General features: G+C 43.2%; 1 protein-coding gene across 4 annotated transcripts in view; it reads left to right on the top strand.

The window, feature by feature from the left end:
• Nucleotides 1–7,817, top strand: part of nrxn3b (neurexin 3b) — a 346,499-nt gene extending 338,682 nt beyond the window's left edge. For all 4 annotated transcript variants that reach the window (XM_080883239.1, XM_080883238.1, XM_080883237.1 and 1 more), the window contains one exon: nt 4,891–7,817. In XM_080883239.1, the coding sequence (XP_080739365.1) occupies nt 4,891–5,873 (983 nt within the window). In that variant the 3' untranslated portion in view covers nt 5,874–7,817. The remainder of the gene's footprint in view (nt 1–4,890) is intronic.
• Nucleotides 7,818–20,948: the final 13,131 nt, after the last annotated feature.

The following is a 20,948-nucleotide window of genomic DNA, read 5'->3' as shown; positions in this document are numbered from 1 at the left end:
CTGGCAAGTGTATCCACGCTGAGAATCTGTGTGCTGCTGGCCTTCTGGTAATCAGTTCCCTACCTGTAGTAGGTAGGGATGAATGAATCTGCTACAGCAGGCGTCTGGGCACAATGCTTGCACCACAATGGGATTTCAGGGCCCCAAACCACTGACTCACCCACAATTTGCGTCAAAAATCCCATTCAATCAGTTCATCCGCGGTGCACCGGCTTTTCTGCTTTTATGGCGGAGCGTTGTCAAATCCCTGACACACCGTCAGGATTCATCTCCATTCGGAAGCCTCAGCAAACTTTTTGGATGGACACGGGGATCAAACCAGGGAGCGAGGAGAAGGAAAAGAGTGGGGGGAGAGGAGGAAAGTGAAGAGTAAGTGCTTTCTTGGAGATTTCTGCATCTGTAGCTCTCAAGCTGCTGAGGTAGTCAATCAGCCATTTAGTAGTTACTGTATTTACTTTAATTCCTCTTCAAAAAGCCCGCAAACAGGCATGCAGCCTTTATTACATGGTGGGATGAAAAGAGGAATGGCTTTAATATTGAGTTCGTTTCATATTTTCATTTTAGTAGATGGGTTTCTCTCATTGATGCAAAAGGAGGGAGAGTCAGTAGGCGTGCAGAAACACACTAGTCACAAGTCCTGACTTCCTTTGAGAAACTGGCTGCGGCTCTATCAGAGCGGAGAGTTTTTTGGGGGGGTGGTCTTGCTAGGATGGCAGGGTTTTAGAATAAAATCCCCATCCATCTTGATGAGTTTCGAAAAACAAACGCAATCTGGTTGAGCAAACCCATTAGAAAGCGGCGTGTTTGTCTGCTTCTGAAATGCAGCAAGACGTGCGGCGCTTGTGCAAGAGCTTACACAGGATTAAAGTGTTTACAAAACATCAAGGTCCTCTGCGCTGACTTTACTAAAACGGGGGGCTTCACTGCAGCGTCTCCCCTCCCATCCGAGTGTTTTGTTGATATAGCACAAAGCTAACAGTAGCCGAAAGCTGTTAGCCAAGAACGGAGTGAGAGGATGCAAACAAGGCCAAGACAACGAGGGCAGAGTTGGATAAATAAAAGCCTCGGATGCAATCGCTTTACTCCGAGACGCTCCTGTTTATTTAACAGGGCAGAGCGGTTTTATGGCTGTTTGCTGGAACGTCACAGGTAGCGGCGACGTAGCGGCTTTCCCCCCCCTTTTTTCAGTGAAAGACGAGAATGGCAGCGATGCAGTGCGAGGCCTCCGCTGAATCATGTCCTATGACATCCTCTGAATCAGGGCCGGAGCAGTGACAGGGACATTCGCATTTTAGATGCCGGCGTGGATAAGGAGCCGTCAATACAGTGTGACAGATGCCATATTTACTCAATAATGCTTCGCTCGCAGAGACAGTGTGCTTAAAAAAACCCAAATGAGGTTTCTGTAAAACAGCCTGCAGAGGATTAACCCAAAGCTGATGTGCAGAGATAAATCCACCACGTGCCCTCTTGTGGAACTGCAGATGCTTATCTGTCAAACGAAGGCTGTCGGTTATGCACGTAACACAAAGCATCTAAACGTCCGACGATCTCTCTCTACCCCGTTCTCTGTATTAATTAGTGAAAGTGCTGGTTACGTACGGTGCACCGTAACTGCTAGTGAATGACTTCTTTATATCAGGAAAATATCCCACAGCCCTTTGCTGGCAGTCACCTTTACTGACCATTGGCCCGCCCCTTCTTAAGCCCCTCCCCCTCCCCCCACCATACCTGTCCCCCCTGGCTTGCTGTATTGTTATTGTATTATTACTCTCCCTAAATGCAACTTACTTAAGCATGCATTAACCCAACTTCTTAGAGTGGAACTAAAACAAACTCCAAAAGAAAGGAAAGAAAGCGTTTGTGTGATTTGCCTCTCTTTCTCTGACGTACATCCAGATTGCACGCCCTGTCCTGTGTTTTAAAAAGAAATACTAACAAGAGAAATGTATTGAGGTAACTAATAATAACCCGCTTATTATTAGTTAAACGAAGGTGGCGACACTTTCCTATAAACTGTCCCCCCCCCTCCCTCTCTCTCTCTTTGTCTGCCTCAGTGTGTGCTTTCTGGTTGTTCATCTTTGATAGTGTGAGAAATTTAATGCCTTTCGTTCTTGCTTGCTAATCTCTCTTTATCTGTTATTTTCCTCCTTTTTTGTACATATATGATAATCCACATATATGTGAACCTCTCTGTTTCTTTTCTGACAATGTTAAATTTAAACTGCTAATTTGTTGCGAATCACAATTGCGATGTTATTTTTATTATGACCCCCCCCCCTCCTCCTTTTTTAATTAGAACAAAACTTCCTCTTTTCTCTATGAACTAATTAGCGTTTCGTAAACAGCAGAAGGCTCTTAAGATTGGGTATCAAAACCATGCAGCTGCACTGAGATTTTCATAGAGAAAAAAGAGAAGCTGCCTCGAAAAACTGCTAATCCTGGCCCCGATCTGAAAACACTGCTTTCCAAAACTGTTTCTGTGCCGATCTCGAACATCCACCTGTGAAGTTAAGCGCTTGTCTCCGATTGGAAATTGGGATCGAATAGATTAACGAGTCTGAATTCTTTTTTTGTGCATGGCAAAAGAAGTTGCAGCTTAGGGTTTGTAAAACTGTCAGTGTTGAGAGTGCTGTTCTCTTTTGTAGATGGGCATGTATATGCTCATTGTTTGTATATCCCCATCCCTTCCTTACAGCCAAAAGCTCTAATGCCGCCCGACCGCTTCGTGCCGCCTTTACATGGACATGGCAACTGATGTACACGTTCACCCCCATCTATGTCATTTCCTTCCTAGTATGTTCATAGGTCCCACCCCGTCTCACACTCCCTCCTCCCGAAACCCCCTTTACGTAGAGATTCTAAGATATGTACAGTCATCCAATTTGTTCGTAGCTGACGAGCAAGCTAAAGCCGAGCGAACGAGCAAAAAAAAAAAAGAAGAAAAGAATGAGAAAAAAAAAAGTCATCTAATCCGGCTGTAGATATTTATGGAGAGACTTATCAATCAAAGCAAGAATTATAGATATACTGTTTTCTTTTTTCTAATAAAATGATTCTGAAAAATCCAAAAATAACAACAAAAAAGATCCTGAACAGAATGGTGAAGATTATTTTCATGTCATGATGTGTGGATGTATGTGTTGTTGCCTCCCTGTACCATCCTGTCTAAGAACAAAAGAGAGAAATATATACTTACTTAATCAGAAAATGTTAAAAAGAAACTAACCTAACTTGTCCAAAGGCATTCTTACACAACTTTCTTTTGTAAATTTTTTTTTTCTTCCTGCCAAAATCATGCGGGCAATTTGTTGATGTAAGTTGACAAAACTGATGGTATGCTTTCTTCCTTTGAAAACTGTTTCATCTTTTTTTCGTAGGCTTTTTTTCCGAGCTGACTTTGTTTGGTTTTCTTTCTTTCTTTTTTTAATTTTCCTCTTACTAATCCTTTCTCTAAATAGCTCTATCTGTGGCTTTACTTTGTGAATGTTTCTTACGATGTTTGCTCTAACTCTAAACTCTTTTCGTTTGTTTTTTTTGTAATGCCTTAATTATTATTTCTATTTTTTTTCCTTTTTCATTTTCTGTTGTGTTCTCTTTCTTTTTCTTTATTGTTCCAAAAGGTTTGCATCTCTTTATAGTGCCCTGTTTGTGAGCCTTTGCAATGTACAAACAATCCACCTTGGCAAGAGGATAAGCAGCTTCAATAGACATCTGAATGTTTCAAAGTCTTTGTAGTCGTCCAACAACAGGTTTAACCAATGAAAGGCAAATGACTTTATTATAAAAGAGGCAGACACATGTGGAAGCATGTCTCTGTCTTTTGATCTTACGTGTGAATAATTAATAACGTCCAACTGCTCTTACAAGCTGTTATAAGCCAGCAAACATTCAGGTGTCTCTGAACTGCCCGGTGACTTTGTGCCACTGTGGTAACTGTAGGGGTCAAAAGGCAAGAGGCTAGGGCAAGTAGGGGAGCCCGCTAATGTCGAGGGAAGGACAGGCTCGCTCATCTCCAGCAGCATTTCAGCTGTGACTGCAGCGAGTAGATCAGTCAGCCAGACCTAAACTTGCCTATCAGCTTCCTAAGAGGTGCGAGATATCGTTTTGGGACTTTGGAGACCCTCCAGCCCAAAGACACAACCTCTCATTTTTCATCATTGTGATGCTTTGTGAAGCTTGTTAGTATTTTCCAGCCCGTGTAGGTCAGCAGGGTTAAAAAGCGTCGCTCCGAGCAGCTACGGTATAAGAAACACCTTACAAATAGTTTCTCATTTCAGACTTAGTTAACTTGCTTTCAGGCCCACTGGCTTGCACTTGAATTGCAAAACCAATGCTAATACCCTCTGCTTCTTTTTTATCCACAGAGCACATCTCTCGGTGCTCATAGTTTTAGGCTAAAAAGGATTTACACTTGAAGATAAATGAAACATGCCTCTTAAAAGCCCGGGCTAGTCATTTATGTGCAGATATATGCAGAATTACGAGGTAGAACTAATACGAGGGCCACAAACTCCACAGCATCACAAGTAATTCCCGCTTTCCTATGCAGCAGCAGCTTATATAGGAATTAATTTGAGGCGTCAGTTTAACGTGGCTCACCCTTGTGCATCCCTCAAAGCCTTTTGATGCAATGTATACTTATTTATGGCTGTTGTTTTCTTTCATTTGGGTCTCGTTTGGTTCTGAGTTTCATTGTTTTTGCACTGGTACAGTGTTTTCTGTTTGATTCTTTCTTTCTTTCTCTTCAGTACTTTTGATTCCCTACGTTGAGCTTTGCTTTTTCTACTTTTCGTTTTCCGATTCTTTTTGGTGCTTGACTGCTTCTTGCTTTGCCGATGGAACGCTTTCTGCCGTCTGACTGGCGCTTGTTTCTGTTTCACTTTCCAGGAGGGGAGCTAGTTATCCCCGTGCTAGTCGAGGACCCCATAGACATCCCTTCTGTATCCACCCGTTCTCCCTTCATCCCCCTCCCCCCAACCCTCCGCCCTGTCCTCACCATTATTGAGACCACCAAAGAATCCTTGGCCATGGCCACTGAGGCGGGGGTACCTTGCTTGTCGGACCGAGGCAGCGATGATTGTGATGATGGTGATGGTGGTGATGATGGTGATGATGATGATGATGATGGCATGGTGATTTCGGGGTTTGGCTCTGGCGAAGCTTTCGACTCTAGCCTGCCCCCGACTGACGATGAAGATTTTTACACCACCTTCTCCCTGGTAACAGATAAGATCTTGACCACATCGGCCTATGAAGGCAGCTACAAAGCCCTCGCGCCCAAGTGGGAGGCCAAGGACTTGAGGCCTAGCAAAGCCTCTGAGGCAGGTAGGACTGCACCCACCTCGCCTCTGCCCGACCTCCGGGGCACGCCGCCGGCGGCGGTCCCCTCGGACACGCCACCCAAGCTGCCTGCCGGGAAAATGAACAACCGCGAGGTAAAACCCCCGCAGCCGGACATGGTCCTGGTGTCACTGCCCACGTCCTTCGATCTGGACGGCACCAAGCCACGAGGCCCCTTCATCACCTCGCCCATGCTGCGCACGGTGCCTGCCGCCCTGCCCACGGTGCCCGGCGTGCAGCGGGTGCCCCCGGGGGCCTCGGAGGTGGTCCGGGAATCCAGCAGTACCACGGGCATGGTGGTGGGCATTGTCTCAGCCGCCGCCCTCTGCATCCTCATTCTCCTCTACGCCATGTACAAGTACAGGAACAGGGAGGAGGGTTCCTACCAGGTGGACGAAACACGCAACTACATCAGCAACTCGGCGCAAACCAACGGCGCTGTGGTGAAGGATAAAGCACCCAGCGGCAGCGCCAAAGGCAGCGCCAGTAGCAAGAGACCGAAAGACAAGGACAAGGAATATTATGTATAGAAATCCAGTCATTTCCCGACCCATAAAGCTACAAACTGTTTGGAACAAAGTTAAGAACACTTTGACAGTACCATATTGGCAACTGTGATTTAAAAAGAATCAAATCTCTTTAGAACTCGAGACTTACTGAGTCGCAGAAACATTTACAAAAAAGAACTTTGGCTTATGGAAGCACACTTACTATTGTAAGCATTACAGAGAGACAATGCAGTAACAGCTGCACCGGGACTCAGCGTGGACACTTTTAAGGAGTCCCTGCTGGAGACATCCGGCAGTGTGAATAACATCACTTTAACACCCACACGACCCCAAGTGACTGTCTAAGAGGTGTGTGATCCTTGGAGTTCTGACGACCTTGTCCATTGTAACCCTGTAAAATACGATCACTGTCATTTCGGCCATTCTGAGCATGCATGTGAGGTGTATGTGACGTGGTGCTGGCATCTTGTGTAAGTGAGGGACCTCAAGAAACAATGATTGTTGGGGAAAGTTGGAAGTCAAACCCTGATTTTGCGTTACAAAGCGGTTTCATTAAATGTAGCTTTCATGGATGCGATGTGAGGTAACGTATACGTGTTTCTTGTTTTTCTTTTATTATTTTTTATTTATTCAATCAATCAGTAGTTTGTTTATTTATATATTGAGTTTCACTTTTTTGTTTTCTTTAGTTTGTTTTTCTAAGGATGATGGCCAGTCAGGGTCGACTAGGCAGAGCTCAGCAGGATGTAATACAGTAATGTATTTCAATATTTTTCTCCCCCCGCCCTCACGTCTCAGTTAAGGATTGGACTGCTATGCAGGGCATCCAAATTCTAGACGGCATTCAAGCGTGCAAGAGTGGATCCACCAGGCAAACTGTACAATGTTAATTCTCAGAGTTTCAAACGTCTGATAGCATTTTTCTTCTTTTCCCTTTTCATTTGATTTCTTTTTATTGTTTCGGTCGTTCCTCTGTTTCCTTTTACCGATATGACGCTGTGGCAAAAATGCATTACCATAAAATGTGTCTGATGAAGATGTAATTGTCACAATCTTAATGAAGAAAAACAAACACAGGCTGAAGATTTACTCCGGTGTGATTCTAGCTGTTCAGACGACTGTGTCAAAAACATGTTTACATATTTTATTACATCTAGCCGTCGTGCTTTGCAGGTCAAATGTTGTACAGAAGATTCCAGTTCCTGTTGAGTTATTTTTTATCCTCTTCTTGTATAGATGGACTGTTTGATTTGATTTTTCTGCTGTAGCAACATGACTGGAAAAAGGAAAACAGCAAACAAAACGAAGCATTTTTATTCTTTTGCCTGGAGATGAGAAAGTGATGTGCACAGGAACATTTGTTTAGGCAGGGAACAAATGCTGTTAGACGACAAGTCTGGTCTCCCTGGATGGTGTTTGTCTTCAGTCGCATGAATATTTGACCACCGGAAGCCGTCAGTCGGATAGAAGACGCCTCCCTCAGATCTTGTCTTAGGGACTCCTCCTTATTCTGAAGTTGCTTTCATCATGTCATTTATTTATTTTTTTATTGGAAATTCAAAAAAAATGAAACGAGAATAAAGACAGATTATGATGGATTTGGAGATCTATTGCTAGAACCTTACTGGCTTACAGATGTTTTTTATTTTGTTCCTTTTTTCTGTCTTTTTTTTTTTACTGTATCGTCTTGTCTGATCAGCTCGTCACTTTTTTGCATTCGATTTTTTTCTGTCGTTGTATAGCTAATTTCATGTCTCATTTATACGACATTATCTTCCGACAATATGTCGGGTTTTTCTTTTTTAATGTCATTTATTTATTGCTGAAATTATTTGTCCTCTTCTGTTTTCATGCAAATCAGTCGGTGTGTATGTTCACTTTGATTTTTTGTGTTGGTACTTGGCTTTTTCAGCCAGTTTAATTATCGTCTTCTGCTTCTCCTTTTTGACTCCAAACAATTCCCAGAAATAAAAAAGGAAAAAGTTGTTCCCAAACTTATTTTGGGTGGTTAGACTGCAGGATGCTGTCACTCGCTTCGTCCCTGTTGTGCTAAGAAAGACGGGAGACGACGCTGAAAGAGGATGGAGATAGAATCTATCTGAGGCCATTCGCCGAAGCGCAGTTTCTCATCCATTTGTTATCACTTCGCTGATTTCCTTTTATACCAAAAAGTGGCACCATTTCTATTCAAATGAAGTCCGGAGCGGAGCAGCTCAACGTTATCATTTACCTATAGATGATTATGCAAATTCATACACTGCTCATTGATGCAACAAGAGAAAAAGGGATGAGGGGAGAGAATGATTATTAGAGGGTCCAGAGTCTTCACAACACTAGAGGAATGGCTTTGGGTTTTAGAGTTGAGTCTTTGTGAGAGCGCGCAGCCAAATGAGATTCTTCACGACCATATGGCCGGGTTATGAGCTACTCAATGGCGGCAGCACCTGCTTTCCCAGCTCGTTTTTACACTGTCCATATTTCGTGCAAATGGGCCTTCACAGAGCTGGTCATTAACTTGCAATAGCCCATTGATGTAGGATATCAGAGTGCCGTGTGTGAGTATATCCAGCTCACACAATGACTACATATTAACTCATTCATCCTCCCAGGCTATGGGAACAAGGAGGCCAGCAGGGGTTTCGTTCAGCTGAAGGAGGAGTGCCTTTTTTATTATTATTATTATTATTATTTATATATTCAGAGGCAGAGGGATTCTTCTTTTCAGTCCTCCGCCAAAAATCAGAGGAAATTTGCTCTGCATAAGTCAACACAATAAAAAGTTAATGCGCAAGCAAACGGCATTCATTTTAACAAGCAGCGACATTCACTCCTCACTTCATCCTGCTGCCAAAAGGCGAGCGGCAAAATCACCGTGAGAAGGGCGCCACTCGTATAACAAACCCCATTCGGCTCAGTTCGCCTCAGCTTTACGGTGCACGCTGGTGTTTTGCACTCTCACTGCTCTCGTATTTAAAACATTGCAAGCAGCTGATCTTTGCAAAAAACTGTCAAACGACAAAGGTTCAAGGTTCTTTATTTGTCACATGCATAGTTATACAAGTATAACACACAGTGAAATGTAACCTGACACTGGGGGGGGTGACACCATCTATTCTGCACCAAATAGCAGAGAGAGTTAGCAACTTAGTGGTTAGTTTTATTTATATAGCGCCAAATCATAGCAACGGTTGCCTCAGTGTGACGCGACAAATACAGAAAACCCCAATGAACAGATGACCCCCTCTGAGCACTTGGCGACAGTGGGAAGGAAAAACTCCCTTTTTACAGGAAGAAACCTCTGGTAGCACCAGGCTCAGGGATCCTGGTGGTTGCCTCTCTAACTTTCTCCAAACTGTCCCTCAAAGCACTCATTTCTAATCCTGTTCACCAGGAAGAGATTTTACGAACATCTTTGCATCTTTAACTCTGCTGCCGCCAGCTGACCCCTCGTGTAACATATCTAAGAAAAGGACATATCCAGTTTATAAGAGCATGCCCTCCAAACAAATCGATGGCCACCCCAATATATTTTGTTTTCATTATTATAGGCCTAGTCGTAAAGACCAGGTCGCTGGTTGGTTGCCTTAAAATATAAGTCAGCTGTTTCACCAGTGTCTTCTCCCATGGTTGATGTCAGCTCTATCTTACACTTTAGCTGGAGGCCCACAGAACCTGCAGCAGATGGAAATGCTACAGTGTTTCAAGGCTTGTTATCCTCCTGTTACATCACAAGTAACATTTTAACCAGGACACCAAGAACACTGCACACTTTTTGTGACTTGTAAAACAAACCGCACTGTCCTGTCTGACTCTAAAGGTACCATAATTTACTAAGTGGACTTTGTACTATGATAAATAGGATTTAAAAGTAGATACTGAGACCATAAGCTCATCAGACAAGGATTTACTGAGGTCATATTAATAAGACATAGGTTCATTTTCTCGTAGACTTCTGTGCAATGAGATTTCTATTTGCAAGCAGTTGAGTCGCCACCTGCTGGCCACTGCAAAGAACGTGAGTTTCATGCAGTTCCACACTTAGCTGGTTCTCGTTGGTTTGTGTAGTTCAGGCTCACTCCAGGCTGTGATTTAGCTCTGTTTTGTACTTGATTCAACAGGATATTAGCAGCAATTAAATGTCTTTAACTGTGATAATTGTTTAGGTTTTTCTAAGAGAGAAATCTGATCTTTATAATCTTTATATCGCCGTTCACCATTCGCTCCTTTATAAGCTCTTTTTTTTTTTTTTAAATCACTAAATATTTATCTGGTCTTCTTTTTTATTGAGCCGGAGGCTGCAGAGCACCGTGCACCAGGGGCAGAACTTCTCTACCTTTATCTCTCAGCTGTCAGAGCTGATTTATGTTCAGGAACGTCTGTCACAGCCTCTTAGCCTCATTTACAACATTACACTGGAATGTGAATCTCAGTCTAATTGCAAGCTTGTTTGTAAAGAAAGGAGGCTGGTTTCATGGCAATCAACAAGCAGAAAATCCCCTTAATCCAAAATATAACTGTCTTCTGCATATTTTTATGACGTGCTGATAAAAAGTCATTTTTTCTCTCCACACTGCAGAGGCCAGAGATTAAAATAAAAGGCCAGCACTGTGAGCCACTTAACATGACACTTAGCAATAACATCGAGAGAAATGAGAAGCAAAACAAACACCGGGGAAGGTAATTACAGCATAAATCACAGCAGGAAATACAGAGGGTAAAGAAAAAGCGCTCTTATTTTAGTCAAATATTTTCCCAAATAAAGAACAAGTAAATATTTGCAGTTATCGTGATCCAAATGAATACCCCCCTCCCCCCCAACAAGCAGCGTGTAGAAAAAAGAAACCGGGTTTAAAACATTTAGGTGGTGTAATGCCCACTGGCACACTTACTGAAAACAGTGAGGTATTGTTATTTTCACAACCATTAGTCACTTTCAGGTTTACACCAGCAGGGTGCCAGTGGAGGAAACATATCCATTTGATATTCACAAGCCATTTGCTTACACAGTTGTTGGCTGACAAAGTTTATTGATTGGATTTTATGTGTAGCAACTACTTTTCCTTTTAGTCAAATTAGTAGAAGTAGATTACATCAATCCCTCTGATGTCGGCTGGATAATTCATATCTTAATTGACAGAAAAACAATTTACATTTGCTAATGGCTTTTCCAAATGGGTTGCTGCGTGCATTTGACTGCATTAGCTTTGCTTTCGCGCCGTATAGGGCCCGTGGAACGACAGCGAGGGAGCAGCACAGCTCCCGTTGGTGCATTTAAAGGCCGACAGTTGACCTGTCATGAAATTTTACTTCAACTAATGAAGTGGTTAATTCCACTTAAAAGCTTTATGCCATGTTTTTTTCCCTTTCACATAAACAGCAGCTTTATAAGGGCAGCACATCAGCCCTTTTGCTGATTACAGGTGGAATGTGTTTTGCTGCTTCCCACACTGGAGCAGGATGCTGTAAAACACCTTTGCGCACTGGGAACGTCTGCAGCTGTGGCATTTTATAGATCCCCTGTATAGATTGTAGAGATGCAGGATCTCGGTAAACATTCAGGAGAGATGCTGTATCCTCCCCGGGAACGAAGCAAAGCAGCTGTGAAGGCGACGGTGATCAGTCCTGACAGGTAAAATATGAGCCTGCTGACCTTAACTTATGAAGGGCGCACACGCACGTTGACACACACTCACCCACACACACACAACAAAAAGACGAGCGTGTCTCTGTGGGTGTAGGTGTGCATATCCATTAGGTATGCTTAAGCCATATCAAAGTTTGCAGAAAAATGGCTTAGCGGTTGTGCTCGTGTGGGTTAAGCATTCATATTCATATGTCTCAGTGGGTGCACGCTGTGATACATTAGCAGAATAGTCAGGTGTACATATATGTGTGTGTGTGTGTATATATATATACTAAATTCACTGTCTCGTTGTGAGGGGCACACCACCTCCTATTCTTCTGCTCCATCACTGTGCAGCCAAAGCTTTCAGTTAGCTCCTCAGCCCTAATTAACTGCCAAGATATGAATGTGCTAATCGGGGCTCTAAATCTTCACTTCCATCGACAAAAGCTTTTACAGGCTCTCACCGCTGCATGATAAACAGGGGGGCTGCTGCTTTCTCGACCAGTGGACACAGTGCCATCTAGGGACCGCCTCCAGGACCTCAGGAGTTTTAACACGTGAAGGTATTTGTTTCCATGCATACATAATCATAATGGCATGAGTATATATACTTTTTTATTTGGTGCCATTTATTTTTATAGACTAAAATCACAAATAATTTCCAGACACTTTATTAAGCTGTAAGGTCGCATTATTGGCAAAAAACTCAGTTTGACGAGAGGAAACCTTTGGTGGAAGCGGGCTCCGGTGAGCTCCCCATGGAGGAACTAGGACATCCTGATAATGGATGGCATTAGGACCGTCCAGCCTAACTTTCAATTCAGTTTTATTCCTACAGTAAGGTAAAGACCCTACAATAATACAAAGAAAACAATTGTATGACCCCCTCTGAGCAAACACAGACTGTGGGAAGGAAAAACTCCGTTTTAACAGGAAGAAACCTCCAGCAGATCCAGGCTCAGGGAGGGGCGGGGCCATCTGCCGCAAGTGTTAAGATGAGGAGGAGAAGAGCGGACAGAGACATACTGTTGGAGAGGCAGATAGTAACTAATAATTAAACGCAGAGAGGTGTATAAACACATCGTGAGCAAAAAAAGTAAGTGAAGAAGAAACACTCCAGGCATCATGGGATCCCACAGCAGCCTGGACCTATTGCAGCGTACCCTTGGTAGGATTCAGTGTCACCTGATCTACTATATGCTATAACAAAAAATACTCTTGGAGCCGCAAGTAAGCCAGCAGTCTGAGAACCAGACTGCTGCCTCTAATCTGGTGATCTGGTACGACAAGGTCATTAAGATGAGATAAGATGGGCCTGATTATTCAAGACCTTTTATGTGAGCAGCAGGATTTTAAATTCAATTCTGGATTTAACAGGAAACCAGTGAAGAGAAGCTAATATAGAAGAAATATGTTATCTCTTTCTGGTCCCTGTTAGTATTTTTACTGCAGCATTTTGAATCAACTGATGTCGTTTCAGTTAGTTTTTTATGTTAAGGCATAAACACCTGCTGTTCCCTGCAGTTTAACTAATTGGTGACACTGTCTAAGTGAAGCACGTATAATGTAAACAGAACTGGTCCTAGCACTGAACCCTGTGGAACTCCATAATTAACGTCAGTGTGTGAAGGATAGTGTCCATTTATTTAAACAAACTGGAGTCTATTAGTCTATTAGATTTTGCAATATTGTGCAGCAGACAGAGTGAAGTCCCTAAAAGGTTTATATTAATATATTTTGGTCAGAAATTCTTTACAGTTGCACTGACGGGAGTTTAGAGCCAAATACAACAACTTCAGTTTTATCAGAATTTAGATGTAAACAATTTTCAGTCTTCCAGGCCTAAATGTCTTTAAGACACCATGTGATTTGTTTCACCTGCTTCCACAGAGAAATTTATGTGGTATATGTCACCTGCAATGCAATTAAAATGTACTGAGGCCTAAGACCAGGATTACATTAGAAACAGTGGTATTTTAGCTCACTGGTTGAGCAGGCACCCTTATAGCATTTGGCTGGAATGCCACGGCTTACGTTCAAGTCTGACGTGTCTGTGTTTCCAATCGTATTCACTGAAGGCAAAAAACCCTCAAAAAAAAAAAAAATCAGACCTGGCATAGAGCCCTGTGGAACTCCATGAGTAGTTTCCGTGTGCATACAGGAGTCACTGTTTGCACAAACATAAAAATATTTTTTGTGAAGGTTTGAAGACTTGAAATCAGGATTGAGAGTACACAGAAGCAGAGAAACGGCTCTAGTGAAAATTACCAGACAAGGGAGTTAAATGTTTTTACAGACTACAACCTAGCATTAAGATTTAAACTTCTTTTGTCTGATCGATCTCTTTGAGCATTTTAGTGAAATACATCTACTCTGTTTTAATTTACTGACACTGGAGAAATATTACCATAACATTGAATTGATTACTACTGAGGTGGAACAAAATTCAAGCAGGTTAGTTTCCTCGGATGAATCTTGGCTGCAAAAGATACAGGAGAGAGGAGCCGTGCACCAAAACAGCGCTCCGCTGTTGCTCTGCAGTCAGGAACATCAGCAGGCTTGTGATGATAGAGGTGTGCGATGCCAGAGGAGGGTGTGTGAGTACGTGGGTGCACATTTATACTGTATGTCTGCATCTCCATCTGTAAGTGTCAGCGAGTCATGTTCAAAACTCTGTGAGTTAGTGCGCGCGCTGTATCCGCTGCCTGGGGAGACAGGCCTCGTATCCAAGCTTGACAGTGTGATTGGATCCAGTGAGAATCCCAATGAAGCAATAAGTATCTCAGCGTCAGCTCTGCTCCCTGGGGTTTCTGTGCGCAGCCCACAGGCCCGGGCCCAGCCCTTCCTGTTCAGTCCAGATGGAAAGTGAGGCGGGGTGGGATCTGGGGATGAAGAAAGGCAAGTGAACTTCAAACCCTTTCAGCTACTGTGAAGGTGACTGCAGCAAAACAGGCAGCAATGGATGGATGGATGAGGGTATGGGAGGTCTTTGAACTAATTTGGAAACACCAAATGTAAAAAAAGAAAAGTAATTTTTATCACTACTATAACAAAAACTGGGACATGAATTTGACTCCTAAATTCAGATACTTTTGTTTCACGTCAGCCTGTTTTTAATTGACAGACAGCTGAAGAATTCTCTCTCTCTGAGTTGAGATGTGGTCCTGATTGGTTGGGGCCCTGTGGAGCTGTGGTCCCAAAAGATAATATCGTGTCATTTGATTTTTACTACAATAACTTTCTGTAATAATTAGGGACATCAGCAACCGTCACACATTTTACAGCACCCACAATTTGTTAAGCTAGCAGCAGCGACCTGAAAGCAATCAGCATCAACCAGTGCAGCCAGTTGTTTCTTTTGCTTAGTTATTGTTGTGGTTTAACATCTGGCTATGGTTTAGAGCAGTGTGTGTCATTATGGGTGTACATCGAATGGTCATAAAGAGGCTCATCAGCAAACGTAAGCAGCATGCTAGCTAGCATTTTGTAGGCAAAACTGACTCATGTTTAAGAAACACCAAAGGACATTAGTGTTGTTTAACACAATTTAGACATGCTGTATGTAAAAACATTACATCCACACTCTTTGCTCTGGAAACAACCGTAAAAAGTTATTTAATCTGTTTAGCATTTACCTACAGCGAGCAAAGACAAACCTCCAGGCTGAACCGCAACCAGGAAGTAATGGCTCTCTTACTGCACATCGCTCCTCCCACAGAAACCTACTGCATAGGTTATTTATGAAAGCTGCTGTTATAATCTTTACATTGTAAGTTAAGTAACTTAAAGTGCTGTCACCTCCAGTTACAAAAAAAGGAAAAATAAAGAAGCGTATCCTGTTAACATCAGATTAATGTTATAAAAAACTGTATTTTAAACCCACTGACCATTTCCTAACTTTACCAATGAAGCAGACCTGCTCCTATTCAAGATTACAGGGAGCCAACTTACCATTTAAATACAAGCACCAAACGGCAGATATCATAGGAAGTGTAGCTTTCCTCACACATCCCCATTATTTGACATAGATGTCCACCCATCCACAGATTTAAGTGTTAATTAAGCATTAATCTCCCCATTCTCCACCGTGCCAGCTTTTCTTTAAACATCATTTCCCCACAGCTGTTCCAATCTGTCTAAGGTAGCCAAATTCTATTCCTGCCTGTTCCAGTTGGTCACTCATATCGCGGCAGCTGCACAGAGCAGGTTTCGTCATTTGTTTTGTGTATTTCACCGAAACACTTTCAAAATCAGTGCTGTATGAAATTAAAGTATAATAAACTAATTAGAAATGTGCACAGGTGAAATCTAAAGAGAAGTTCATGCTCTGCAGAGGGGCCTGGGAGCCAGTACCCTTATCTCCCCTCTGCAGGCTACACACACACACACTCGTGTGATGCAGGGAGTGATAATGACACTGAAGCTATGGCTAGTACAGCTACATCACTCAAGTTAATTCACAGCTAGGTCGTAGCATTTCCCCACCAGTTGCTGTGAGCCTATGCAGGGCTGCTCCATATGATTTAACACAGGTCCTCACAAATGATGACACTTGATTGTTGCATAAAGGACGCCATGAGGCTCCTGCTCACCGTGCCAGGAGAGGTCATTGTGACATCACCGCTGGCAGCCTGAATAGCTGCTCCTCCACCTGTCTGCCATTAAACATGGAAATCACTGCACTCATCCGTGACTGTTGAATATTCAGTGAGCGAACACAGTGTACAGCACTTCATCTTATTTTAAAATGGGTTATAAATACAAATTGTTGCACAACAATTGCACAAAAACATGATTTTTTTTCTCCCCTAAGCCCAGGAGAAAATGAGGTTGATACGGAGACTCAGCTGCAATAACCCATTCACTTATTGAACGACAGCGGCTGGATACACTCTCAGCCTCCGGGCTTAAACGAAAAAGCAGAGCATGGCTGCCTGATTGAATGGGTTTGTAATGCAAGCCAAATAGGTTTGTTCTAATGGGAATCAGCCTTGGTGACGGCTGCAGAGGCTTACGCTAGCACTATAACAGCAGTAAGCAGAAGGGGCAAACACCCCATTGCTTCTTGATTGGCTCTGAGAGGCAGAAGCAATACTAAGGGTTTGCTGTGTTTACTAATGGTCGTTTTAGTGGGGTAATATTCAATGAGCCTTAACTTTAGGAATCTGTAGTTCAGAGAAAAGGTGCAAGTTTGTGTTGCGTGCGTGTGTCACTTCCCGCTCATGATCACATGTCTGTGCAACTTAATTAGGTCCAAAGTCTGCTCTGGTTTTAACACTGGACATCCTGCTGTCCTGCCTTGAGCCATACAAACTTTTGACGAGCTGGAGTGATGCAGAGGTCGCCCAGTGATCTGAATGTCCCGTAGAGGTAAGAAAGGTAAGAAGTTCATACTATAAGGTAAAGACGGTACGATGTTGGTGAAGTTCAACAATCCACCAAAAACCTCTAGAAGTAGGCACTTGGCAACAGTGGGGAGGAAGAACTCTTTTTGAACAGGAAGTGACATCCAGCAGAAGCAGATTCAGGGAGGGACATCCATCTGCTGCAGTGGGGATGGAGGGAAAACTTGGAGACAAAAGATTAGCAGCTGTGACACAACAAACATCTCACAATGGAGACAGAATGGAGGGCGGAGCCTTCAGCTTTCAGACAGCTCTATCCAGTTTGGCTTTGGGCGACAGACACCCTCTCTACTTTTAAGATTAGGCTTCAAACCTTTCTTTCTGATAAAGCTTATAGTTAGGGCTGGATCAGGTGACCCTGAATCCTCCCTTAGAGCTGCTGCAATAGGCCTAAGCTGCTGCAGACTTCCCATGATGCACTGAGTTCACTCAGTTCTTTTTATTCCAGTTTGACTCTGCATTTAATCATTAGTTATTCTTCTTCTCTGCACTTCCTCCGACGGTGTGTCTTTTGTCCCGTCTTGGTTCTCTTCTCCCTCTTGGCTGCCCCTCCCCCTCCCTGAGCTTCGTTCTGCCGGAGGATTCTTCCTGTTAAAAGGAAGTTCTTTCTTACCGCTGTTGCTCATTGGGCATTGGAGTGAACATTGTTTTGCTGTTGGTGTTGGATTGCAGACATCCTGTTTAAGTGATAAGCTTGCTCTTTCTTTGTTGTCAGACTCTGTGACAACTCCACAACACCATAAAACAGAGAGAGAACCCCAACCATCAGATGATGCCTTATGATGAAGCACTTGGTGAAAGTGGGGAGTGAGAACCTTATTTCCACAGGAAGAGAACTCCAGGAGAAGCAGCCTCGGGGAGGGGCAGTCGTCTGCCACGATCAGGCATGAGGAAAGTTTTTCTTGGAGATAAAATAACCCAGGCGTGACGCTTGGCTGCCTCCTAATTAGCCACAGACCGGAGGGAGCACTGAGGGGGCAAAGGTGAAGAGTTGAGCTGCAGGACACCGAGGCTGCAGCAAAGAGGAGGGTTAGCAACATTCTCATGCAGTTGCATCACATTCATGTGAGCAGAGATGTCATTAGTGTTTGTGTGCCATTGTCAGCTCTGAACATGCATCATGTATGTATGAGAATCAAAGAGCAGGTCCTCGTGACCTGATCTGAATACTGCTGGCAGATGTTAAATAACTCTCACTGTCACACTGCTGCAATCTCTTTGACAAGTGCAGACAGATGTGCGTTCAGTTTCTCATACATGTGCAAATGCAGATTATAGACTCTTTTTTTTTTTTTTTTTTTACATTTAGAGAGTGCATTTGCTGGAAAACACAAACCAGAGGAGCGCTCTGAATTTATTCATTACCACCCCAACGTGACAAACTGGAGCAAAGCTGGACTAATGATGGGACAGAATGCAAATGTGGGGAAACTTCGTCTGCTGGGAGCAGCAGGCCTGATCTATGAGTTTGCATGTGTTCTGCAGCCTAATACAGCTCAGATAAGTAGACACTTTCCTCGGGACGTAGCTGCAGCGCAAAGCACATCAGGAAGGCAGCTCGTCCTCGGGTTTGTGCATGCACACATAAGTGAGTGAGCGAGTCGAGCCTGCCAAATGTGATTTATTTAGACAAATGCGAAAATATCAATCCAGTGATGAATGAGCGGCTGGATAAGCAAAACTCTTGAGATTGCTCATCATCTTCAAATTTAAGGCCGAGCACAGGTTCCAGCCCTTACGGAGAACAAATAATACAGCTGATTCTTGTTGTGCTCTCATCTGACAGGTGAAATTGGACTTACACAAACTATTCAGGGTTTTCAATCCGACCGTCTCCGGGTATTTGTTAGACTTTCAGGACTACTTGAGAGATCAGCGTGCGCGTTTAGCGCTAAATCCTATAATTGAACCGACTGCAGCATATCAATACAGAGCAGTAAAAAAAAGAAATGTTTGAGACTCACGTGCACATATGCATTCGATCTGCAGCCGAGTACGTGCTCACAGAGTCAGTCGATAGTTTCTCTGGACCTTGACTTTTCAAATGTGTTCAGAACTTAAGAGGGGAAGCAGGGATTGAGCGGAGGCTTAGTAAAGCTCCACAGTCTGTTTTTGCTGCAGGCTCGGCCGAGCCCCGCTTCTCCTCCACATGCTGCTTCATAAAACATTTTGGCAGACTGGACACATAATTGCCCGCACTGTTTGAAACACTTTGTTTCCTCCACTTCTGTGTTATTAAGTCTAACGAAATCTCTCCTTTCCCCTCCACTTTCACTGTGACGTTTGGGTACGGTGGTATTAGAAGTGCAGTGTGTACAAAACGACAAAACACACTTTTTTATGTAGAGGGGAAAAAAAGAAGCACTTAGCTGTCAATTATTTTTCTTCTCTTAAATATTACAGGCTGCTGCACAAAAGACACCAGCAGGAGCTTTTAAAACAGGGTTTGAGTTAGACAGCTGCTGAACACAGAGCTGCTGTATATGTCTGTTTGCACATTTTTAAAGTACCACCAGAAATTCTGAACTCACTACCAAGCGGTGTCATACATAGTAGAGAGATGCTCATTTTACATTGTGGGCCACATACAGCCGACTTTGATGTGAAGTGGCCTGAACCCGATCTGGTAGACTGTCCTTAATTATAGGTTTAGAATATAAAGTTTTCATTAATTCTTTTACCTTTTTGCAGTATGGATGGCAATGGGGTGATAAGATGTAAAACTTACGAAAATACAGTTCAAAGTTCTAAATCTGTGCACTACTTCACATTGGATTGGAGTCTTTGCCGAGCCTGGCAGCACCAGACAAGCCCTAAAACCAACATGCAAAGACAGGCAGGGCAAATTTCATCCTTCATTCTGTAATATAACACTAGATAACAATGAAATGTTTCAAATCGACTTTGTAAAGAAACGTAAAAGCTTAGTGAGACCCCTTTAACCACATTCAAACTTAGCTGGTTAAAACAGTCGGCTCTATTCATCTTCCACACTCTTTAATCCTCACCTCCTTCATTTGTCTATTATTTGATGTTGGCACACACACATTTGATAATTTGTCTAATCCTCATTTCTCCCATGCAAACATTTCCAATTTTGCTAATGATGAAATGATAATGAGATGGGCGTACCCATGCATAAAGAGAGCAGCGGTGCAGTCATCAGCTGCTGCTAACTAACATGAATTCCCTGACTTGCGTAGCTTGACAGGCCAGAGTGAAACACTGAAATCTGCACAAGCTGGTGGGGAAGCAGGCTTCAAAACAACACCTGCTGTCTGCACTTCATTAGGAGGTGAAAGAGGCATCGGCCCCGTGACACTGCTGTACAATCAGAGTGGGCTGAGGGTTTCATCAATCAGCAGAGCTTTATTTGTGTAGCATCAGTCATGCTCAAGTTAATGCGGCTCAAAGCGCGCGGCTGCTGCTATTACGACCAAAAAGATGAAACGGGGAAAAAGAAAAACAATCAAATAGGATAAATGAGTGAATGAAATAATACAACGACTATAAACTGAATGCAATCAGAGGTCGAGTCATAGAGGCTGGTTTTCAGTCACGTTCAGCATCCCAATGCGCTCAGGTAAAGTTTGGGGTCATATCAGATAATAATACGGTGGCCCTGAGAACTGCGGTCAAGTGAGCCCTCACTTACGAAGTCACAGTCCAGCTAGCCGCACCGAAAATGTGGTTGCACTACTCTTACGCATATTACGGTATCGGTGCCGACTGGCTTAGAAACGCAGTCTTTTCTGTCCTGACACTATTTTACTTCACAATCCACTCCCAGTTTTAGTTTATCTCCACTCCTCCCCCTGTGATCCACAGCCCAAATTACTGTATGATTCAGAGAAAATTAACAATGAAATTTACCCAATTTACTCTACTGTACTTTTAATGTCCTCATCTTTGAGCTCAGATTACAGGAAAACTAGAAGAGGTACTGCATAAGGTTAACGTTAAAGCTGGGGCAGAACATTAGTTGTTCCCTACACATTCAGTAAGTACTACTTTAGATCGACATTCCAGGCATATCCTCATGACTGAATACTGAGTATACGTAAG

Source organism: Rhamphochromis sp. 'chilingali' (assembly GCF_963969265.1).
Source record: "Rhamphochromis sp. 'chilingali' genome assembly, chromosome: 5".
Classification (NCBI taxonomy): Eukaryota; Metazoa; Chordata; class Actinopteri; order Cichliformes; family Cichlidae; genus Rhamphochromis; species Rhamphochromis sp. 'chilingali'.
This window is presented reverse-complemented; position numbering and strand designations above follow the sequence as displayed.